This window comes from Paramisgurnus dabryanus, chromosome 12 (assembly GCF_030506205.2).
Source record: "Paramisgurnus dabryanus chromosome 12, PD_genome_1.1, whole genome shotgun sequence".
Taxonomy (NCBI): Eukaryota; Metazoa; Chordata; class Actinopteri; order Cypriniformes; family Cobitidae; genus Paramisgurnus; species Paramisgurnus dabryanus.
In genome coordinates, this window is record NC_133348.1 from 7,299,443 (window position 1) to 7,325,900 (window position 26,458).

At 35.7% G+C, this 26,458-nt stretch overlaps 1 protein-coding gene across 3 annotated transcripts in view; it reads right to left on the reverse strand.

The window, feature by feature from the left end:
• The window catches only part of LOC135738335 (kelch-like protein 29), a 325,496-nt gene that overhangs the window by 191,587 nt on the left and 107,451 nt on the right, over positions 1-26,458 (reverse strand). For all 3 annotated transcript variants that reach the window (XM_065256340.2, XM_065256342.2, XM_065256341.2), the window contains exon 3: positions 16,532-16,834. In XM_065256340.2, coding sequence (XP_065112412.1) covers positions 16,532-16,804 — 273 coding nt within the window. In that variant the 5' untranslated portion in view covers positions 16,805-16,834. The remainder of the gene's footprint in view (positions 1-16,531; positions 16,835-26,458) is intronic.

Here is a 26,458-nt window from a genome sequence, read left to right on the forward strand (position 1 = left end):
TAGTTAACATGAACTGAAAATAAATACTACTTCTATAAAATGTATTAATCTTAAATGTTAATTAACATTAATCTAAACATTTTCAACTTCAAAAATTAATTGATGCCCATAAACTTGAACAGACAATGATTAACCAATTGTGCTGTCAATTATTTTTTTCTCTCTCTCTCTTTCTCAAATGATTGGATAGTGCAGATTAAGGGGTGGTATTATTATAATAAGATCCCCTTCTGACATCACAAGGGGAGCCACATTTTAATGACTTAATTTTTCACATGCTTGCAGAAAATGGTTTAGCAAAACTTAGTTACTGGGTTGATCTTTTTCACATTTTCTAGGATGATAAAAGCACCAGGAACCCAATTATAGCACTTAAACGTGAAAAAGTCAGATTTTCGTGATAGATCCCCTTTAAATAAAGTACAAATACAAGTGCTTCTTTTCATTTTAATCACATTTTGAATTTAGTCACTCGTTGTATCTGGAACAATAGCCCTTTGCCACCATTTAACATTTCTCAACTACTCTACACTAAAGTCCTTCAAAGAAAAAAATACTTAAACGTTTCAAAGAATCAGGTCAGAGAGCCGCAGTGCTCTTTAAAGTAAATGTAAGGTTGACAATGTATTATTACCACTAAACAAAGCCTTCCCGTATGTTTTTATTTAGCTCACACCTGCACGGTTACGAGTTTACGTTTAATACTTTAGTTTCTAAACACAATAACGTGATAAAATATTCTATTAAACTTCATTTAGTGAAATGATTTCCTTTAAATGAAAACACACTAACAGGTGGTTTGGGTCATTGTGTTTAATTAGTAAAGCAGAAAGGAAAGTAAAGAAAGGCAATTTATCGACCCACCGTACTGCCCCATTTATTCCTGAATTGACCCCATGCTGTTCTTTGCAATACTGACTTGCGTTTTACGACACAAAATTGCCTGTACTCTTTCTGCCCGTAAAATCTCACCTGAAAGTCTTTTTAAAAGCAGTTCAGAGCATTATTATTACTGACTAGAAAACAATAATAAACAGTATAAAAATAACTCTCTTTACACCTGTGGTGTTTATATGAGAAATGATCAAATAATAGACTAAAAAGAAGGTTAATTATAATTGATTTATAATAATTAGGCAACTAAATATTGTTGTTACTGTATTATGTACTGTAATTAATATTTCAGTTATACAATAAGGTTGCATTAGGTAATTGAATAGTAAACATTAATCCTAGTGTTAAGTTAATTTCAGAATTTCTAGTAGAATTATAAAACCAAACGTTGTAAGTGTCCATGAGTTAAAAGGATAGTTCACCCAAAAATGTCATTATTTACTCGCCCTCGTGTTGTTACAAACCTGTATGAATTTCTTTGAATTTTGAAGATGAACACGAAGAAAGATATTATGAGATATTATTTTTATTTGTGGGTGAACTATTCCTTTAATGCACTTTAACTAATATTAACTCATTCCCCGCCAGCCATTTTTTGATAGCTTGCCCGCCAGCATTTTTTTGTGATTTTCACATAAGCCTCACAAAATGCCTCCAGGAAAAATTTGGGACCGGTCAAGGAAACTAGTGACACAAGTCGGCAGCACAACTTTCGAGAAAATGAGAAAGAAGGTTTTCTTCAAAATTTTTGATTTTCGTTTTATTACAGAATCTGTTAGTTGAGATCACGACGAAGCCTCTCTATGTTTGAGATAGCAGTTTTTGTACATTTAAAAGTGTACATTTTGCAGTTAAAATTGGCTAGTTTTTCTAGAGATTCTAGCGTGCAGCGGGGGCGTCATTGTCTCTGTGTATATTTACATACTGTATAAGCAGCTTGTGTTTTCGCCCCCGCCCCCGCCCCCAAAGCACAGCGTGACTAATAAATAAGGATAGTTCGCCCAAAAATGAAAATAATGTCATGAATGACTTACCCATATGTCGTTCTAAACTCGGAAGACCTCCGTTCATCTTCGGAACACAGTTTAAGATGTTTTAACGTTAGATTTAGTCCGAGAGCTTTCTGTCTCCTTCCATTGAAAATCTATGTACGGTTTCCATGTCCAGAAAGTTAATAAAAACATCATCAAAGTAGTCCATGTGACATCAGTGGGTCAGTTAGAATGTGTTGAAGCATCGAAAATACATTTTGGTCCAAAAATAGCAAGAATTACGACTTTATTCAGCTTGGTCTTCTCTTTCGGTTCTGTTGTGCAGTCGGATGACGTCAAAGTACGGCGACGTGACTTTGACGTCATCTGTCGGTCAGTTCTTGCAGCGCAGCATGAAGTCAAACACACACACGTTACACAGAGATCGTTGAATTTGTTATATAATTGGCTACATGTTTTGTCTATCAATATTTTCCATGAAGTCATTGGCTGATGGAGGAACGAGTGAGCAATTGGTAAAGGACGTCACGTTTTCGACGGCGCTGTTTGGATTATCTATACTACCGCCCTATTTATAATACAAACTTTGAAGGTGGGTTCATGTGTTTAACGGAACGTAAATATTCGGAGTGTAATCTCATATACCCTTACATGTTACGATGTAAATAGTCCTCAGATTGTATATTACATTCTGTTACCAGACGTTCATGCGAAATCTGATGTAAACAATAGACTATATATCTATATTTCACGGATTATACGCATTTGTGGACAAAAATGATCATTGGATGATTTACACATCTGAAACAGACTGGATTCAACTTGTGATCAACACAAGGGTAAAAGTCCTGTTTATTTTTGCATGTTGTCATCCGGACTTCTGTCACAAAATACGACATATGATGCTAGAACATCTGTATCTTAAAACGGCTTTACAGGGGGTGTGGCTTAGCAAAATGAGATGTAAATTAGCCAGAGAGTCCCTTTCGTCTCTATTTTCTCGGTTTGTGTTTTTTCTAAATTCCTAAATTCAAATGGCCACAACTTCTCCAAATCTTATCAGATTTCCATGTGTTGCACATCGTTGGAAAGCTTAGAAACTAAACTTTCAGAATCTGTGACCCAGATCCGACTTGTGTCGCTACTTCCCGTGACTGGTCTCATTTCTTCTAAAAATATATAAACATACAAATATATCAAATGAAAGAACAGACCCTCTGCTTTCAAACAAACAATAAACAAACAAACAAAATGGGGAAAAACTTTCATCCTATCTATATTTGTTTCTGCTTATAAACTCTTAAATATGGGTATTTTTCTTTAAAAATACACATTTTATAGCAAAAAGCAAAAATAATTGCATTTTTGTGAAAGAACTTTGTTAGAGATAAGATTCAGATTGAATATCAAAACATACACAGAGTTTAAAATTAGTTTTGGCTTCAGTTTTTTTTCATAAAGTGGATAATCACGGTATTGCAGATTAACATAAAAAAATCATCAAAAACACTTTTTTATGCAAATGTTTTCTCTTAACTGACAAGATAACTCGTCAATGGTGGGGAAAGAGTTTACTAAGGTTAAGAAATGCTGAAACTGTATTGCTCATTGTTAGTTAATGTTAACAAATACTGTGCAACCTTATTGTAAAGTCTTACAAATTTTCCTGAAGCAATGTCAAACTTAAAAACAAAAACATTTTAAACTTTCTGTCTGTTTCTCCATGTTTTTCCCGGTCATCGCCCTCCCGACTACATTTCCCACAATCCTCTTTACTCTTTCACCTGAACTGTATTTGTTACTATCCTCACCTGACAGTAATTACCATCATCACTTTATTGTGTTAAATACCACGTTGTTCCCTTTGTCCTTGTCCGTTCTCATCTCTGCTATGTTAAGTCGTCTGTGTAACGTTGTAGGTGCATGTGTCTTTTGTATACTCAAAGTCATTTATTTCACTAAAAGGTTTTTTTTGTCCTCGCCTTCATCCTCCCACACCAGCCATGACACTATCAGACACTATTAAGGCACCATCAAAGACTTTATTGATTTTATATTAATGATTATTATTAGGGATGCACCGATACCGATACTGGTATCGGGTATCGGCCTCGATACCACATTTTCTAAAGTACACGTACTCGTTAAAAGTCCCCCGATACCTGGAATCGATACCACGGTTTGAGAAATGTCTATGTTTGAGCGGCGTGTAAGGGGTTAATGCCTCGTGTTGTCCAAAGAGGCAGAGTTTACAACAAACTGGAAAACTAGTCCTTTGTTTTTTTGTTAAATTATATGACTAAAGCTGTTACCTGTAAATTTAAATCATGTTTTTTTATTAAGTACCTGGTATCGGTATCGGCAAGTACTGAAATGCAAGTACTCGTACTCGTATTCCAAAAAAGTGGTATCGGTGCATCCCTAATTATTATTCATACAAAGTTATTATGGTACAGTATTTGTTGTAGGTGCACGATAAATTGTGTGTTATAAACCTTTAACCCAAAAATTGTGTAAACGTCAAACGGGCCTGGAAAAAATGAATTAACAGTAGACTAAATAAACCCACATGCAGAGATGCGTACTCCTTTGTCTCCTTTTTCAAGACTCTACCCCATTCAAACTGTGATATTAAACACATACATGAAAAAGATGAGAAAATAAACACGGAAGCCCTGATTTTGACCCCCAAAATATGCCAGGCTTCTTCATAATCAACACATGAATAGTAAATTAAGCATTCAAGGCCAGAAGACTAAAAAGCATGAACAGAATTTCAGCAAGCATTAATATTTCATCTTCATGACTTTTGAAGAAGGCGCTCGGATTCCCCTCTCTTCCCATTCAAGATATAAATGGCAGAGAGTAATAGATGACAGCGCACAAGTAATGATTCAAATGCCACCGCTATGTCTCCACTTCACATCCTCGTTCCCTCGGGAGAAATAAATGAGCAGTAAATATCAGAAGGAAATTAACACAATCTGTATCCTGTGATGTATAATCCTGGTATAACCAAAGACACCGTGAATCTCCTTCTCATTTACTTCTTGTTGAATGTGCTCACTGAATCGCGACGGATGTTGGCAACAACCGCGTGTTTTTTGACCTTCTCTGCGTCTTGGTAATGAAGGCAAGCTGCTGGGTTATTAATTGCTTGATTTGTAAACTAGAATCCATCCATGAAGGTGGCAAAGAGCTTCTACCGTAAAGGAGCCGACTCGCTTGCGGTCGATATACAAATGAAACTATAAAACTAAAACATATATGTATAACCAATAACGGGATTGTGAAGGACAAAGAGGATAACGGGAATTCCATGTGGATCTCTTGGGAAAGGCACTTAAATTCACAAAAATCACCAAATGTCCAACACACTCAAAAATTAAAAAGGTTGACATTTTATTATTTAAAGAACTCAAATGCATAAATTGCGAAACACCAACTCCGTCAAACATTTGATTGTGCCCCGTGGTTGGTGTGCAGACATATAGCACCAGTGTGCTCATGGCAACCCGAGTTTGATTACCGTCTCTGAGGTCCTTTTCTGATCACGTCCCCCTATCTCCACACAACACTTTCCTGTCTTTGCTCCACTTTAAAGTCTAAATAAAGGCCAAAAAGCCCCCAAAAAAGATAACTTTAAATTGAAAATCTGACTTTTTCCATGTTTAAGTGCTATAATTGGGTCCCCAGCGCTTTTATCAACCTAGAACATGTGATAAAGATCAACCCAATAACTTAGTTTTGGTAAAACATTCTCTGCAAGTATGTGAAAAAATAGAAATTTGGCTCCCCTGTGATGTCAGAAGGGGATAATACCACCCCTTAATCTGCACTATATCCAGTCCCTCCAGAAAAACGCGATTGGGCGATCGCATGATTCAATGCATAATCAGCCAAATTCCGCATATTTATGCGGGGGCCGCATTTTTTAAATACGCTGCACTTTCGCCATATAAATTGCAGATTTCTGCTCGCAAAAATATGCGGGGCTTGCATGATTTCATAATCCCCGCATTTTTGAAGCAAAAAGTCATATATATCTTAGCAGAAAGTTGCAAAATGTTGCATTTACTTCACACATGCACAGGCATTTCCTCTGTTGTCATGGGAATGTTAGGATGTGACTTTATTACGCGACGTGAACATCAATGAAAAGCTGCAAAAGCTGTAATTCCCCACAATTTTGTCTTGTTCCTCCATTGCATAGCATAAAATTGCATAGATATCCCTCATATTCAATCGCAATTTTTAAGAAAACTTGCAGCAAAATCATGGATTTTTACCCGCAACAATCACAAAAAAACTCTGCGTTTTTCTGGAAGGACTGTATATCCAACCATGGCACTGCCATTTAGCCCAGAGATCAGCTCATTTGCATTTAAAAGAACACAGACAAAAATTTAAGCTTACAGAGTGGCAATTTTAACATCTTATAATAAATTATCTATATAATATTTTGTGCTAAAACTTTACATATGTACTCCAAAGATTTATTACACATTTTAAAAAAGACTTGTAAAATGTCCCCTTTAAAAATGAAATAATAATATGGAGTATTACACGTTCATAGATTACTTTCGCTTAAAATAAGCTTAATACGGACTACCAGCACATCTGGGAACTTGACTTTCAAATTCGTCTCCACCCCTTTTTGAGGGAAAACAAACTAGACTTCCCACTGACTTCCATACAAAATAGCAGAACAAAGCAACGTTCTTACACGGCCGACAGGTGTAAATAACTTAAGAAATCACTCAGATTAAACATATATATGGAAGTCTATGAGAAGTCTAGTTTGTTTCCCCCAAAAGTGGGCGTGAACCTGTTCAAAGACATTCTATGACGTTGCACCGGTTGTACGTATCATGGCCTCGTGTCATTAAAAAAAATGTTTGTTGGCAGAAACTGGTACATGCCATGCCGATTTTTACAGCAAAGTCCTCTAAGTGCACAGAAGACGAATTGGATGAATGGCAACACGTGTACATCGAGTTTTAATTTAAAGGGCGTTTTGCAGGTTAAATTTTTCCACGAATTTGGGCAATTTGCTTGTTGATAATAAACATTTAAATTGTTATCCATTGTATTTTATGTTGTTGGTTATCACAAAACGGAATACAAAACGAAAAAGTACAGCGGTTTGCAAGGATTCTCCTTTCCCCCTCAACGCACTGCATGACGTCACGTTGGGGAGAGAATTTGCCTTAAGAGCATTGAGAGTGACTAGAGAGATGAGTAAAGTACAATATTCAGATTATATCAATGCAAATTATAGATAAATACATAGATATAGATAGACTAGATAGATAGACTAGATAGACAGAACGACAGATAGATAGATAGACAGACAGATAGATAGACAGACAGACAGACAGACAGACAGACAGATAGATGGGCTAGTATAGAGAGATAGGCAGAAAGCCAGATAGCGTTAGCATAACTTCGTGTAGAAAGTAAACAAACAATTAACATACTCGTGCGTGCTGGTTTGAGGGGGACCATAATCCTGCTAAATGGGTGTATGCGATCTTCAGCACAAACGAATTCAGGCAGCATGACTCAAATCCTGGAAGCTGAGTGAGGCGTCACGTCGTCACATCTGGTCGCGGGGTAAGAGCCTCAAACACCGATCAAAACGCACACATTTCCCTACAGCCAGTAGCGGAGTGTCAGTCGGGAGAGTCAGGACTTTCCCGGTTGGCCGGTCTGATAATAGTTATACATTGGGAGTTATATTAGCAGCACCGTCTGTAGGTCTGATGTGCGGCCGGTTCCCGCAGCCTCTCTGCTCAACAAATATAAAAGTGCTCAACCCGTTCGGCCGGTCCAATTATGTCCAGGATTTATAAAAATACGGGGATCAATGATTGGTTTCTAGCCTGTCATCCTTTGATGTAAAAAGCCGCCGAACGCCTGTTTATTACAGTATGCGGTCGGACTCAAGCCCGCTGCAGCTGCTGACCGCTGCTTCTGTGTATAAAATGATTGTGTGATTCGTTATGATCGCATAAACAATATAACAAAACTTCCTTTTATTTCACATAAAAATATATTTTAGATATTATATGATAGACTAGTAAGTGTGGATTAAGGATGTTTAAAACTCTCTAGCCTGGTGGTCAGGACATGAATGGATTGAATCAGCAGATTTGCAAAGTTTTATTTATCTCCACATATATCATAAATAATAATTAGCAGGGTAACTTTGCAGTATACCACATTATATATTTCCTATTATGTATATATGATTTCCATATTATAAACGTAAGTATTAATAAAACGGCAATAAATGTCTCATCTATCTCTATGGCTCTGGCTGAGGCTTTCATCTACTTCTACCCAACGTGACGTCATCGCCGAATTGCTTAAAAAAAAACGTTAATACCAAAAACATTAAAAAAAGGGTCTTTAAGACCTTTTTTGAGACATTTTAAAAATGATATACATATCTTGAGTGATTTATGTACCCATTAATCAACAGTGGTGGTTAACCTGCAACACGCCCTTTAAATTCGAGTGCCAAGAGTTTTTTACCCGATTGAAGGAGGTTTACAGAATATATTAGGACAATGACTGAATTTTTGAGCATTTTACCTTTTTTCAGAATTGACAGTGAATCTGAACTCTTCATTTGTTCAACATGTCAGTCCAACTCCATATGCTGTCGTTTTGTCCAATTGAGAAATATTTGTAGAAAGAAATTTTGAACACAGGGAACACACATACTGGTAAAATGTATAGCTTGAATGCAGCGTAAATCACTTTAGATAAAAGCGTCTGCCAAATGTAAATGTAAAAAGTAGATTATTTCTCATGCCAAAATGTTAAAAGTCATTCAATTGCTTTGTGCGGCGAACATGGCAAAATTGAAACCATTTACTTAACCTTCCTCTCTATGCTGAACCTTTCAAATCAAATCACAGCACAAAGTTTGGATGTCAATAACACGACTTATCTTATTCTGCATTCCCCTTGAAAAAACAATCCACAGGTTTGGAACAACAAAAAGCAGAGTAAATAATAAATCAAATCTTGCTTCGACTTTGCAAAGAAATGCATGGGAAAAACTCGCAATGAAATGATATCAATATCAGCACTTCTCTGCAACTTTACAGTAACACTTCCATTATTTGCAAAGTCAACTAAAGTTCATTTCCCCCCGCAGAGAAGCTCTTGGCTCAACAGCGATGCTTTGATTCCATCTTTCATTCGTTTTCAAATTCGCCCTTCCGGCGGCTCAGTTTTTTTCTCTTTCTGTATCTGTACACTGTCGTGTATACAATACCCTTGAAATGTGTGAGCGAGAGCTAAAGCCTGGGATTCTGGCACTCACATTGAAATGAATTGGCCTCCTTATCCTCCTGCATCAATCTGCACTTGCATGTTGTGAAAAACGAATGTTTACTCAGCCTCCGCCTGAATCGACTGATAATAAGAGCGTAACTATTAGAAAACATTTAAATGATGAAACTGAAATGGTTTTTAAATGCACAGAAACACACTGAAAGAGGCTGAGGGAAATTGGATTTGGCGCTGGCAAATGTAAAAGAGTTCATCCAAAACAGTGACAAAAAACTAAATTAGCATTTTCTGAATTAAACAGCGGTGCTCACAAAACAGCACAGTGCTTATGGGGTAAAAGGATAGGAATAAAAATGACTGTAAATGAAAATATACAGTGTCTGCATAATTTAGTCTTTACTCACACGTGTATGTGGTCAAATCTGCGGTTTCATAAACAAACACTGAAGAGAGAGCAAAGTAATAAAAGCACTTATAGGGGGAATGCTAAATAGTACAAATCCCTCCCTTAATTCTTCACGATGTTTAAGGCGGGCACCATGTTGGAGACCACTGATCTAAAGACTGTCTGTCTTTCCTTAGTACGTTGTATATCAAACCATCCCGTGACTGTGTAAATTATACACACTTTCCTGTCTGATAAAGAGCTTCAAGATCATGTTAAACGTGAATATTTACTGTACCCACAGGATCCAGAATCTCATCATGTAAAAATATAAGCGATATCCTTTAAAAGCGGGGTTAAATACGACCGGAGCATTTCTACACGCCGATTCAACAGCTGCCAGTTTTTACTAGTGGATTTCCGAAGCATTTCTGAAATATTCATAATAACATCCCCTCCAGACAAATCCAATCGCGTGCTGGTGTTAAGGTATAAAAATGGGATATTGAGTTGATTCTAAAAGAATCTTTTGGATGTTTTGCCCTGCAAGCAGTTATGGGGCATCATGAATAAACATTGCACATGCACCAATTGAATAATTGACTTCCTTACACCTTTAGGTAGCTTGCTCTCATTTAAAACAAATACTACAGTTCACATATCTGAAACTACAGCATGGCTTTATAAAAAATGACTTCTGCAATGTACAATCGCTCTGACCAGAACCGTTGGATGATTCAGGTCAACCCATGATTTGCACTATCAAAACAAACTAAACTGCCTGCTGGACCAAATGGTTGAGCATATTTTGCGTCCCTATATTTTATTGAGAGGAGTACCTAATTGAGCCATCTCTACTATTTGGTTGAGCCATGTTATGCCAAAAAAATCCACTAGATGTCAGAGTGTCAATCAACAGCACTTGTCACAACACATCTTCTTAGATGGATGTCAGAGAGAAAGAAATCACTCCAGCCATGTGAACTGTTCTTGTTGAAATTTTGCAGGGAAGCATATTTTTTGATACATTACACTGTAAGAGCCATAACTTTACAAAATTATGTTACTTGGTGCCATGAAAAAACTTTCATATGTTTTTAATAATTTTTCAAGAACGTGCTCAACGCTCAAACGGTTGATTTGTCACTTTATGTTAAATGTAGAAAAGCTAAGGTAATGTTTTCAGATCATCCATTTCTGCAGTCAGAATGTACTATTTGCTGAGAAATATATATTTCTGATCATTCACAGCTATGAATATGACACAGCTATTGTTATTTCTTATTGATTATGTAAGGGAAAATGTAGAGGCAGCCGGTAGTTATCGGGAAATAAGCCCCGACAGTGTGATCAGGACCCGACGCGAAGCGGAGGGTCTTGTATCACACTGAAGGGGCTTACTTCCCGATAACTACCGGCTGCCGCATTATCCCGCTTATTACACGGCTACTTGTCACATAAGAAAAAAAACGGACATGAATATGAATTTGAAACATTTTATTGGCATATTTGTTTTAAATTAACATTTTTATCCTTCCGCGAAACTTTGCACAGATGCATAAAATGATCGTAATACCTTATTAAGATCCTCTGCTTCATACTTGTCTGTCTCCATTTTTTCTCTTTAACCAGTCTTTGAGAAGTTTTAATGCCCATTCTGTATTTTTTGTGTGTTGGCTTCGTAGCTGTCATGCTCTATTATGTCAAGTTCAGTCTCAGTAAGCTGTCTGTGTCTTGTCGTGGTTGTCGAGTGTTTGTCACAAGATGGCGCCAAACAGTAATCTTTATTGATCTTTATTGGCGCGGAGCGATTTTATTCGTACAAGTAGTACCGGCTATGCGTTATTACTTTGGAGCGGTTATTATTTGAAAAGAACGAACCTGCAAATGTCTCAACTGACCAATCAGAATCAAGCATTCCAGAGAACCGTGTAATAAATTGAGATAATTTCTTAGGTATGTATTTCTTGCCACTGCTGGATATTTTTTTGAAATAAATAATGAATTCATATAATTAATGTATGGAAATCATAATTACTGATTAATTAATCAGAAAAGACTTCTTAAATTATGTTTTATATTGTTTGAAGGATTGTTTCTAATGTTGTGTACTCTACACAGCATTGCTGGTTTACAAAGAAATGTTAATTTATCTAAGAAACAAAGAAAAAAATCCTATTGCACTATCACACTTGGCAGTGTGCTTCTTGAAACATAAAAGCCAAAATGCCATTGTATTACTATTTTTGCCTTTTGGTTTTGAATGCAGAAATAATGTAATGTCTTTATTTTTGTTACTTTTAGTTGATTTTTTATTGTTAAAAAAAAACAAGAAAACATTTAATTTCTTGTGTTAAAACCTGAAATATTTTAATATTTTACACTTCAATAAATGAAGAAGATTAAATATACAAAACTATTTTATTTTGATTATCTTTCTAAAAAAAATTGTATTCTAGTTCATATTTTCTGATTTCCATAGTACGTGTATGAATTCCTTTAAGTAACATATCAACCATTTGGTAGAGGCCAATATTTAAAAAATGATGCAAAAATACATTGGGTGTGTTAACTAGCAACATAAGGAGATTATTAATTCAAATGTCTTTTTCTTGGTGTGGCGGTTAAAGGGTTAATATGGTGATATAATTAGTAATGCCTTAATTTTGAATACAGTGGTCTGAATTATCGAAAGGTCAACGTAACACATTCTCTCAGTGTTACCACAGTGTGGAATCTTGCAAGGTTCATGAAAAAAGACAAAAATGTCTGTAAAGATTCGAACTACAGCAGAATTTGGTCCAGATTCACTGGAAGAGATTCTCACTGACAGACTTATACAAGCTTCAATATTTTTGTTAGTTTTAACAAGTTCTGCCAATAAGTTTTGGCTTCCCTACAGCTTTACACCCACATTATCTCTGCATCTGCGCTTTTGATTGACAGCCGTGGAAATGATTCATTACCATATTCACATACAGTACCAGAAGACTGCACATGGTACTGTGACAAAAAACTTCTGTTTGTCTGTGATATGTTTGACTAATTACTGTGGATTCTGATGCTCTAAACAGATTATAATAAACTTTCTCAAGTACTCCTGGGTAATATGAAAAAAACAGCACTGTCAACACCTCCAGATTCATTGTTACATGCGGGGGGATAAATAAATAAACACGAGCGCTTCAAACTGAATTAATTAGAAGGGGAGGCGAGCAAATAAACGGCCACACCTCTAGTTCAATTAAGAGTCGTTTGTTCGTTTTGAAGTGAATCATTTGTCATGACGGACAGCTCAGGGACAAACGCTTCTTAAAGGCACAGTAGCCTAATTATTCATCCTTCACCAGGTTTAGGAGGAGTGTCTCCGAGTGTCACGCATAGTCAAATAATGTGCTGACAAAAGGATTTCCTACATCTTATTACAAAGCAATCTGTCTTTCGTAAAACGCACACTTCTCCCTCACATACACACCAAAGCATACGTCATGGATAAACTAATGCCACGTATACACAAAGTAACACGACCCGAAGCCGACACTTTCACATCATAATCCAGATAATTCACACTGAGTAATAAAACACATTCCCATAATGTGACATTCAAAGACATTATTAATAACCACACAGGTTGCAACCATGTCATAGCTAAAGGAAGATATCTCTCTCTCTCTCTCTCTCTCTCTCTCTCTCTCTCTCTCTTATTTTTCTGTTGTTCTAGCTTTTATATTTTATCTGTGTAATAGCTATAAGCTGGACCGTGGGCAGATCAGCAGTGTTTTGATGAAAGATGACAGAGAAAAAGGTGTTACCCTCGGGATTCGACTTAACTTTGAAGTTTCTGTGAGGCAATATTAAGTATTAAGTATAAAAACAACAACCTCTTGATAAAATGTATCCACCCAACCTTTTAGCTTTTAGTTAGCTTATACTGTAGTTAGTTACTCTCAAACTGAGAAAGAATATCATTATACAGAAATACAAAGTATGCCAAGCTGTACAAAGACAATAACAAACGCCAATGTTTCCAAATTGTATTTAGTATAAATTCACTCAATTAAAGGGATAGTTCACCCAAAAATGAAAAATCTGTTATTATTTACTCACCCGCGTGTTGTTAAAAACCTGTATGAGTTTCTTTATTTAGTTGAACACATATATTTTAAATAAATGATGGTAAACACACAGCTGATGGCACCCATTGACTTCCATTGTAGGATAAACTAATTTATGGAAGTCAATGGGTATCGTCAACTGTGTGCTTATTTAACATCATTGATCAAAATATCTTTTTGTGTTTAAAAGAAGAAAGAAACTCATATTCATTTAAAACAACATAATGGTGAGTAAATGATGACAGAATTTAATTTTTTTGGTGAACTTTGGGTGAGTCAAAAAGAAATTAAGTTTTTTTGGGAAAACAATTCCAGGTGCAATTTTAAATCGAATTAAACCTGTAAATCGTAAATGTAATATAGAGATGTGATATAGAGAAAAATCCTGAAATGTTTTCCTCAAATTTTTTTTTCTTTTCAACGGAAGAAAGACATTAACATCTTGGATGACATAGGGGTGAGTACATTTTTTCCTAGGTCATTTTGCTCATCAAGAAAATACATCTTAATTTAAGAATGTTTAGATATTTTTACTAAATAAAAATAAAAAAATACTAAGAAAGAAAATTCTTGAACATTTTTCTTAAACACTAAATTCAAGAAAAATTCAAGAAAAATTTGCTTTACCCATTGGCAATTTTATTTTATTTTTTTGCTTGTTTTATGCACAAAATCACTTAAATCTATAATTTTTGGTCTAAAATCTAGACTTACTTTCTTGGGTCGTTTTGCTAATCAAGAAAAAAGCATCTTAATTTAAGAATTTTTAGATATTTTTACTGAAAAAATATATATTTTTTAAGTGTATTAGTCTAAAATTAGGGATTTGTATCGGCAAGAATCTTGCAGTACGATACCGCTACACTGCAAAAATAATTTTTCCAAGAAAACATTTTCTTAGTATTTTTGTCTTGTTTTCAGTAAAAATATTTAACAATTCTTAAATTAAGATGTTTTTTCTTGATGAGAAAAACAACCTAAGAAAATACGTCTAGTTTTTAGACCAAAAATTATAAATGTAAGTGATTTTTTTGCATTTTTCTTATATTTTTCTTGAATTTAGTGTTTAAGAAAAATATTAATTTTAAATATTATATAAATATTAAATATTTGGCTTACCCCATTGGCAGATTTGTTGCTTGTTTTATGCACAAAATCACTTAAATTTGATAGTTTTGGTCTAAAAACTAGACTAGCAGTGTATGATGAAAAAAAATCCACCCGCTCTAAGTTTTTTAATCCTCATTAAACCAAAGAAGTCTCATTAGACATGCCATTTTGATTCTCTTATAAATGTGAGATCACACTGATAAAGCCCCGCCCACTTACAGTCCTGCATTACCACAGTTTTCACCCTCAGCGAGTTGTACCCTGTCAACTAGATCAGGGGTTTTCAAACTTTTTGTGTGTTTGGACCACTATTTGTAATCAAGAATTTTTGCGGACCACCTCATAAAGTCTACACAAAGTCCTGAATTTATCGGCACCTCTAAATAGGCTTATTAGCACTAAAACTACAACTGGTCATCACATCAGTACAACAGATTCTTAAAACATATTCTTAAAAATATATATTGTTCTTAAAAAAATATTATTTTATATTTTATTTTTCCTTTACACGGACCACCTGCAGTACCCTCACGGACCACTAGTGGTCCGCAGACCACAGTTTGGGAATGGCCGAACTAGATACTATTGTCCCAAACTGTATTAATCAGATCTATTTGAACTGAAAGTCTGTTTGTAAGGAAGTGAGGAGCTGTAACTCATTTGCATTTATAGCTACAGACACGAATACAGTCCGTTTTTGTTCCCACCCAAAAAAGGGGCATTTTGGACATGCTATAATAAATGATCTGTGGGGTATTTTGAGCTGAAACTTCACAGACTTATATTACATCTTGTAAAAAGGCCATAATAGGTGCTCTTTAATGAAAGTTAGTTCACGTGTAGTTGCAAAGTTACTTATGGTTAGTAGAAACTAGAAGTGGACTATCCAAATAAAGTGTAACCAAATAAAGAATAAGTAAATGATCCTAAACGTTTCAGTGGGAATGATTCAATTAACTTTTTTAGTTGTTCATTTTTTCAACTTTTTACAGTTGCTAAACTGTAGTTTAACTAATTTAAAAGCGTCAAACAAAAACTGCAATATGAGATGACAGGAGCTGTATTGTGAAGTGTCAAGATTATGCATTCTCCCCTGAAGAGGTCTTCAAAAGCGTAACGTAAACCTTTCAATCTTATCTACAAGCAGACCCTGAAATCTTCAAGATACAAATGCAGTCACTCTACTACTGCAAAAATGATTCATACCATAGTAAACATCACATTTTACATATTAATGAGGAATTTTCAGCATACAAAGTGAAAAATATATTCAAACTGGGATCGTTTTTGTTTTGCTGTGGGATTTCACAAAGACAAACGAAGGTTGCGTCAATCAGAGCTTTATCATCGCGTGGGCAGCAACATTTGTGTAGTAAGTAGCTGGTAAAGTGTCTTTATGCATAAAATCTTAGTGAAACGCGGGCTAATCTGATTAAACAGCACGGAAGGCAAACAGCAGTCTGGGGTTTTTTCTTTGCTTCAACTAATTCAGCAGAATGGCATTCATCTCGGCTCAAATAGCAAGCTGACGCCTTTTATTTCTCGCTCACAACAGACTTGACAGAACCACAGGCTCGAGCTTAATTCGGCCCATTGCTCAGAGTTGCTCATTTGCATAATGAAAGAGAAAATTAGTGAGGAAAAGAAGAGCGAGAACTAAATGAAGCAATCTGGCAGCGAGTAAAATAGAAATGCAAGTGATTTGGTTCCTCGCTCGTGGCTCCTACCTTCACGGCGGGCGCCGCGGTAGACGGAGGCACGGAACGTTTGGTGGCGAGGTCGTTGCTGGCTGTCGTCACGGCGATGGTGATGGGGGTGGGCAGGAGGGATGGGATAACCGGGAGCGGGAGGAGCCCTGGACGGTTGTTGCCGTTGGCGATGGCCGGGGCCGCTGAGGAGCAGGTGCTGTTGCCCACGCCATTGTGAAGGCCTGATGGTCGTTCACGACGGTCCCAGGGGGCTCGATAGTCCCTCTCGAAACGGTGATGGTGTCGTGACATCACTTCCTCTTAGAGGATATGTGGCGTTTTCTAGAATACAGAGAGAAAATGAAAACAATTAATTATATCTCGTTGTGACACAATGCACCAAACAAATCGCACATCATGGCGTGACGTGCACCAAACTTCTATGTATCTGCCATGAAATGTTGCTGCGGGTAAAAATAACACACGTGAGCGTCAGCTTTATTGTAGATAAACACACCGGCATGTGAGGGGAATACGCACATGTGTGTTTTACACACGTTTCACAACAGCTGCCCGCACCACATGAGATTGAAGTGCAAAGAAAATCAGCCCACCTACTTATTTTAATCCACATTCTTCCAAACATATAACAGCGGAAAAATGAGTGTTTATTCACCAGGTCTACGTGGCTTTTTCATATGGTTAAAAGAGCCGTCCAACTATTCCACGATTTCCTAATGACTTTAAGTGTTCAGCAGGTCCTCGTGATTTTAATTAATCTAATCACAAGAAAGACAGTTTTATTGAGTTTTATTCAGGAGAGCAAGAACGAAGTGTGTGTGTGTGTGTGTTGTAAATCTTATCAGACCGGCTTATGAATATTAATTAGGTGATGCAAAGCACGGTCAGTAATGGTAGTAATTGATTTTCCCAAAATCTGTTAAAGTGAAGGCAAGCAACATTAGGATGACTGCTTAACGCTTGTGTTTTCACTCAATCTATCGAAATTCTTCTAAGTGTTTTCTTTTCTTTTGCAGCTTAATTCACACGACAGCCAATCAAAACAAACTCGACTGGGTGACACAAGTAACACGGCGTACAGTATAATTATATACATTATCGGGAGTTAATGCAGAAGATATTATGAGCAACTTGATTGAACAATGTTTATAGTATTTTTAAATCTTGGTTGATGTTCATTTATAAAAATGAATGAACTGTTGTTTATAAAATGTCATCTATTTGAGCAATTCCTGCGCTATGGATTTGACATTTGCAGTCAAAACTTAAAGAATGCATTTATTACCAAAATATTGAACCATCTGTTTTTAGTTTTCCTATAAAATAGAGATCAGACATCAGAAAAATATCAGTCTATTTACAACAACACTGCAAAAAAATCACTTTCTTACTTAGCATTTTTGTCTTTTTTTCAGTACAAATATCTAAAAATTCTTAAATCAAGATGTATTTTCTTGATGAGAAAAATGACTTAAGAAAATAAGTCTAGTTTTTAGAGACAATATTTCAAATGTAAGTGATTTAAGTGATAAAACAAGCAAAAAAATCTGCCAATGGGGTAAGCAAATTTTTCTTGAATTTAGTGTTTAATGAAAAAGGTTTTTTGCTTACCCCGTTGGCGGATTTTTTTGATGGTGTGATCCACAAATTCACTTAAATTTGATTTTTTTTGTCTTAAAACTAGGCTTGTTTTCTTAGGTTATTTTGCTCAACAAGAAAATGCATCTTGACTTCAGAATTTTTAGATATTTGTGCTTAAACCAAGACAAAAATACTAAGAAAGTAATTTTGTGCAATGAAAATACTTTGTACACTGCAAAAATGATTTTCAAGAAAAGAAAAATTCTTAGTATTTTTTGTCTTGTTTTCAGTAAAAATATCAAAAAAATTCTTCAATTAAGATGATTGTTCTTGATGAGCAAAACGACCCAAGAAAATAAGTCTAGTTTTTAGACCAAAAATATCAAATGTAAGTGATTTTGTGCATAAAACAAGCAAAAAAATCTGCCAATGAGGTAGGAAAAAAATCTTGAAATATTTTATAACACTAAATTCAAGAAAAATTCAAAATCACTTAAATTCAATATTTTGGGTCTAATAACTAGACTTATTTTCTTGGGTCGTTTTGCTCATCAAGAAAAAGCATCTTAATTTAAGAATGTTTAGATATTTTTACTGAAAACAAGACAAAAATACTAAGATTTTATTTTCTTGAAAATCTATTTTTGCAGTGTAGAAAATGTGTGAATTAAAAAGCACAAACCATAAGCAAAAATCCCTGACAAATGAAGAAAGGATGGTTCTTCAAATAACATTTAATATTTATTTTATTAAAATGTGTATTTATGAGGAAGAAACAGCATTATGGATATGAAAATTCGCACTTACTGAACTATGGAAAATAATAAAAAAGAGAGACTTTGCAAAGTTATGGTTAAAAATGTTGGTAAAAACTTTACTTTTCATAACAAGTTTGACATTTGCATGAAATTGCCCATATGCAAAATAACATAAATCTTAAATATTAATAAATGCTGTAAAAGTATTGTTCATTCTACAAAGAAACTGTAACATGTACACTTATATAGCACTTATTGTCTTTTTTTAAGATGAATCGCTTCTTGTTTCAAAATTTCTGTAAGTCGATCTGGATAAAAACATCTGCGGGACGCTTAAATGTAAACCTTGTCAATGCATTTTAAGGTTTGGTAAAGTGCTATTTCCTAAACGTACAAATTTTTGAATATGTAAGAGAAATTGTGGCTTTCTCTTAAGCTAGCGTGACAACTTTATTGTTATGCGACGGCTTATTTATCTTGCTGTCGTTTCCGACATCCACACGTAATAACTGGAGAGCTCTGGTTGGAAGTAGCGTTATTAGTTTTTCCTCTTTTGTACGCATGGAAACAGATTACGCTCTTAGTAAAGTAAGCCACTTTTGGACATTCTGACGCTTTGCAACAAAATCAGGATTTATTGCGCTCCGGCTATAGCTGTTTTATATTGTAATCTGCTACATAAGACAAAAATAAGGGTTTACTAGGGCTGTTGGTTGGTATTGTGGCTTTTGACTAAAACAACATGTGTATCCAGTATGTACTAAGGAAAAGTACAGATGTTACTTAATATAAACTCAGTAAAAGGTCTGGATCTGATTCCACTTAATGATTCAGAATCTTTGAGGTCTCCATAAATGATTCTTTACAGAATTAGCCAACAGAGATAAAAATCAGATTACAGATTTCCATTAAAAAATTATTTGCGATTTACACAGTTCTTACAAAAAAAAGTTTGTTGAACCATTTGCTTGCATGTGCTTTACGTCTGTATAAAAAACTCGAACAAAACAGACAGATACGCTGCTTATTAAGACAACAACAAATTTGTACTTTTCTGCTGTTTTCCCAGCAGAGAAATACTGTCAACTATGAATGCAGATATCTGCTAATAAAGAGTAATTGGTGAACTTTTTTTTTTTGTTATTTATTAATATTATTATTATTTTTTTTTAAGAAGTATTAATGGAAGATGTATGTGAAGAGGTGTAAGCAAGTGTACTTGTTCTGGGGTTATAAAATGAGAAAATGACAATAAAACATATTGAAAAAAAAAATAAAAAATTGGTGAACTTTTAGTACTGTAGTTCACTACTAAATCCTTAAAGCTAACAGACTTTTTGGTTTTATTGAGTTATCAATATTTAATTTCAAGCCCTATAAGAGCACAAGACAAAATTGAGACCATCATTCCTGATATGAAGCACATCCCAGTGTTGCAGATAAAAGATAAGTATTAGATTAAATGCTATTCCCGTGTTATACAGCACAGCAACGTGCTGTTGCCAACGGTTGACTGTATTTCAAAAGCAAATGAGATTTTAAATCTATCCCTCTAAATTACACTCCACTAGTCACACACATGCTGTATAAGCTAGTACACTATCTGTGAACCATAGCACTGCAATAATTGCATCTCACCTTAACAAAGCTGCATTAATTATTCATAGAATATATCAGTTTGGCACGGTTATATAAATGCTGTTATGCTGTGGATTCACACTGGCCACATGTGGTTCTTATCCGCCCATATTGCTGGATGTACTTGTAATGCCCTGAACAAAAAAAAGAAATGCAGAAAACTGATTTATTCTCTGGCGCATGGGAGAGAGCTCCACCCACAAGTTATAACATCAAATACTGTAAACATCACAACCCACCCAATCCACTTAAATGCATATATGCCAGATCTGTGCAAACACATAACGCATTAAAAGCTTAGATGCAGGCTATATAGACCCAGCCATATAGGCAAACGTAATCGGAAGATAATTGCTTGTGAGCGGACCCAGCACACGGCCTGTGGGGGTGCCTCTAAGTTGGGGGCTTAATCCTATGCATGAGATGCTGATCAAGACAAAGGAAATACAGCAAGATTGTAAAATATAATCGCACTGCTTCAATGAAAGATACGAGAGAATTTAAGCGTCTGAAAGAGAGAGAAAGAGAAACATAAGAAGCAGCTAATACCGAATTGAGTGACATTTCAATTGTGATACTGTAATGCTTTTAATGGGGTGATGGAGGCAGAACACGACAGGCGAGTGCGTTTTATTTTTTTTTGGACAGAGGTGAGTGCAGGTTACTGACAGAAGAGCTTCATGATTAGAACCGACATTCAGCAACACATGTGAACAGTGGTAGCAGAGGCGTGAAGAGAAAGAGATATAGAGAGAGGAACCAAATAATGTAAAAAATACTTTAAAAAGTAAATAAGCAATGGGACTAATTAACCAAAATAAAACTCTTTTCCTGTAGTCGGCGAAAGAAACACACACACACATACATGCAAAATCTGCCAGAAAAAAATCAGAGAAAGAGTGGAACAGATGCAGAGAGAGACAGTGAGAGAGTAAGACATGTAATGAGACATGTAATGAGTAGAGAGGAAGACAAAGAGTGAGAAAGAGACAGTGAGAGAAACATTGAGAAGTTGAGACAAAGCAAGACAGTCATAGTGTGAGACAGGGAACGAGTCAAACAACAGGATGGCTAGAGAGGGAGACAGTGAGAAAAAGTGAGACGAAGATCAAGAGTGCAAGACAGAGAGTAAAAAAGCAAGACAGGCAGATGGACTGAAGCACTTGACATGTCTGCCATCCATCATTTTCCCCATCTCTCCCTCAGATGCTGGGGGAATCTGAAAAGCAAAGCACACAGCGCTCGTTTTTTCTTTTCAGGAAAAGAAAACCTTGAAACCGCTTCCTTCAAAGAACTCTTGACATGATATGAGCCGATGACATCCTTAAACATCCTTCCACTGTCGAGGCCTGTGCACTGCGCTCCCGCCAGCACATATCCAAACAGCAGATATATACATTTACGGACCCACCGCAAGATTTCCAGCTACACCGGGGCGACGGGGATACTCCGAATGAATTTTAAATAATCCCAATGTCTGTCAGAACAAAAATAGCCACGGGCGGCTGATAAAGACTGCCTTTAATTCTCTGTGTCAAACTGAGGTAAGCTGTACTCTTTGGAGAAAAGGACAGACAGACAGCTAGAGAATAGATCCACCAATAAACTAGGTGTAGCCCTCCCGATCATTTACACCGTTATTCACTCGACAGGTCTATTTTTAGGAGAACTTCTAAGGCCACTGTGCTGGAGCAACTTAATTGAAGTGTGAGAGGGAAAATAAAGTATGCAGTACGATACAAAAAGAGACGGAGAAGGCCACAGCCTTCATGGACCCAGACATTACCTTTATGTATAAAACCACCTGTCAATCAAACAGACATTCGTAGACACTTGGCACACTTGGAGGGTTCATCAAATACTTTTAGTCCCCTTTGGATTGATTCATACGCACACTCACGATCTGACCGGGGTCATTTTAATCAAAATAACATCGGGCGCTTTTAAAAGGCCCATTACTATAAGTTAGGAGTGCAATGAACTTGATTGACTTCCTTATTAAATTGAGTAATAAAGAAACTCATCTCACCTCTAAATGATATCAGTGCACTTCTCTGTTAGTTAAAGACCCCTTATAAACATCTACTTGATGTAAAGCGACATTTACTTGAGCATCACACAAGAGGCGATCCATGTTTGCTCACTAAAATGTGAGATTTGAGACTTGTGATGGAGAGGAAGGTTAAAAGAGAATAACATTTGAATTTCAGATGGCTTTAGAAAAAATTATAAGGGTCATATAAGCCTCACAAGTATTGATGTTTTGTTTTGTTATGCATTCAGTGATGCAGAATGCTGTGATATTTCAAATGACTCGCACTGAAGGACAAGCATCTGCTTTTGGTATGCACAAAGACAATATGGGCATTTCGAAATTTTTGCAAATAGCATTCCTCATAAATATTTTTTTTAAAATCTGAATCACCCACAAGGGTTGAAAAATTTGTGGCTAACAACTTATCACGCACACAATATGCACACAAAAGAACATGAGGGGACTTCATAAAAATGTGTTTGCTCTTTGTTTCAAAATTTTAAAACCCTGATGTCGCTTGCAGTGTTAAGATGGGTAAATGCAAATTACTTTCCATATATAAAGAACCAGTGAGCAGACCGAAGTTTAAAAGATCAGACTTGTGTCTTACACAATAACACACATCAGAAACAACGCAAAAAAGACAAAAATGCACTTTAAAGAGACATTAACATATAATATAATTTATAAGACTGCATAAAAACTTTGGCAGTATTAAAAAGCAAAGCAAAACGCGGGAAAGCTTAAATTAGACTTAGATTTTACTATTTAAATACACAAATAACAAGTTATCAAACCGTGTCAAACAGCCTACACTGTAAAAAAATTCCGTAGAAATTGCAGCTGGGTTGCCGGTAATTTACCGTAGATTTACATTTATGTTATTTACTGGCAAGAGTTTGTTCAAAGTTAAATGAACATTAAACATTTACAAGTCTTTGTCTATACAGAGTAAAACTAAAAAACAGCATCAAGCAAAACATTCTGGGAAACAAAATCTGAAGCAAAAAAACAGAAAAAGGTTGATGATGATTTCTGGTTCCCAGAATGCTTTGCATGAGGCTGTTATTGTATAGTTTATTCTGTAAAGATAAAGACTTGATAATATTTAAAATTTATTTAACTTTGAACAAACTCTTGCCAGTAAATAACATAAATGTAAATCTACAGTAAATTATCGGCAACCCAGCTGCAATAACATTGAAATTTCTACGGAATTTTTTTACAGTGTATTCTCATGAAAAATGCTTAAATAGCATGCAGTGTGATACACAAGTAATGCAATACATACAACAAATTCCAATTTTGCGTGCATACGATAGACCAGTCCTTGCCGTTCACTTAATAAGGTGCATCTTTTTTATGTATTGTTTTCAAAAAATGTTTGTTTTTTACATTGTCGCTTGGGTTTGAGGTCAGAACAGTGGCGTAGCGTCTGGGCATGCAGGGTATGCACGTGCAAATTGGCCTGGGCCAATAGGGGGCCCGGCCCTGGGCCCGCCCCAGCTTTTAATAAAAAATTTTTTTTCAATTTAATTTTTATTTGTGGCAGCAATAAATATATTTTTGTATGCATATCATGTATAGTGATTATTTCTTATTTCTCCGCAATGTCTAATTTCTCCGTCATATCTTGTTTGAGTTTATTATTTTTTTTGCACTCCGCAGCTGCCGTAGACTACTACGCCATCATTTTTTTAACATGATGCATCGCCACGCCAAAAAAACACATTGTGAGAGGTTACTATAGCGGCTATCTACATGAACATTAAGGATGGACAAATATAAACATAAAAGTGGGGCCTCAAAGAGAAAAGAGAAGGCAGGGAAGATAAGCACGAGTCAAAAACAACCCAAAACATTTCGTTCTTCTTTATTTAAATCTACCCTTTAAAGTAAAAATATTTGACTACCTTATTAAAAGTATATGTTGTTAACAGACCTGCGTGCAACAGTTAACGGTGCCAACGGGCAAGGTTGGGGGGGGGCTTTGGCTTAAGGGGGCCCGTAAATAGTTTTTGCATATGGGCTCGGGACTCACTTGCTACGCCACTGGGTCAGAACAAGTTTTTGTTACGTATAATGATGACATCCTAACCCAAACCCCAATTCAAAGCCCAACTTCAAGTGACCATGGTTTACAAATAGACAAACACGTATTTTAAATGACATCCTCCCAAATCTAGCCCCAAACCCAAGCAACAATGGTTTAAAACAGAAAAAAATAGAAACCAATACATAAAATGACATGAAAAAAAATTTGCTATATTAAGTGAACATTGGAATTTGGCATATGTAATCCACAACTTTTCACAGTACGTGCTATATACGCATTTCATGAGAATGGGTTGGTTTTTAAACAATGCTTGCTTTTTAAAAAGAGAGAGAGAAAGAGAGATATAGAGGAAACCAGGCCGTGTTCTTTCTTCTAAATAGCTTAATTGTCACATCAAACAAGTCACGTATTTGTTCGGCGCTGAGACAAAAGCTGTTTTGAGCAACAACACAAGAGTCATGTTCCCATCCAGCCGCCCAACACATCGAGGCACAAAAACCTGTTTCAATTAAATGATGTTTCATCTTAACTACCAATACGTTGTGTTACAGTTGGAATAATAGCAGCAACATATCATCAAAATGTGCACCTGGTGACAACACAAATCCCTCAAAATACAGAACTGCTCTTAAATGTCTGTGCGCTGTACCCTATAGTCACACATACGAACTTAGTTCATGTACACTGGCCATAACAGTCTGCTTACACAAAAATGGCCAAACGCTCAAATTAGCAACACTACTACTGTAACTTCACAATTGTGTTAGGGAAGCTATATTTCAAGTCATGTGTGCCTTTTAGTGGAGTTGGGCAGTCTCATACATCTTGAAAAGTGAAGCTGCTGGTTCTTTGATTTGGCTGCAGTACAAGTCATAAACCCCGCCTGCCTCATGCAAACGAATGGGACTCGGCTCTAAATAAAAAAATTATTTACACTTCCAATAAAATTTTCACAAAGATGGATTTGGTCCTTTAAGGTAGTTGTTATCACGCTGAATATGTTCAATTGTACATTTTTCAGAAAATTTTTATTTTAGCTAGTAATTTGATGCTACAAAAACAGGGCATGTCGTTATGATTGGCGTGGTTGAATTGGGCATGAGAGCATTTGGGCGGAAGTTTGATACCGTGGCTCCGCCTCTGACTCCACTGACGATTCCTTCTGCGATGACCTGGCTCCAAACTGATGTTTTTATGTAACATGGCAGCGCTCATGGTCGGACATTTTTGGCTTCAATTTATTATAATGGAGGGAAGCGACGTCCATTTTTTACAGTCTATGAGTCAAATATGTATATAAATTATGGTGCGATTTTAATAATTTATAATAATTGTTCAAGGATTTTATCAATGAGTAGCGACATCATGGAAGAAAATTTTGATATTGCATAGTGATGCATTGAAATTTCTTTATCAAAATGGCATTATCGGTTTTCACCCAAAAGAAACGACAATAATATATTGACCAAAAATAAATGGCGCTCCACCTCTCCCATCAGTGCTAAGCTTAATTAAAGAGCTACAAAGCCCTGTAAAAAATTGTTTAGTATGCACTTTTAAATTTGCTACCTTAAAAATTTTTATCAAAAGTTTTACACTGCAAAAAATGACTTTCTTACTTAATATTTTTGTCTTGTTTTCAGTAAAAATATAAAAAAAATTCTTAAATGAAGATGTATTTTCTTGATGAGCAAAATGACCTAGGAAAATAAGTCTAGTTTATAGACAAAAAATGTAAGCTAGTTTGTGCTTAAAACAAGCAAAAAAAATCTGCTAATGGAATAAGAAAAAAATCTTGAATTAAGTGTAAAAAAGTAAACTTATTTCAAGATTTTTTTTTCTTATCCCATTGGCAGATTTTTTTTGTTGTTGTTGTT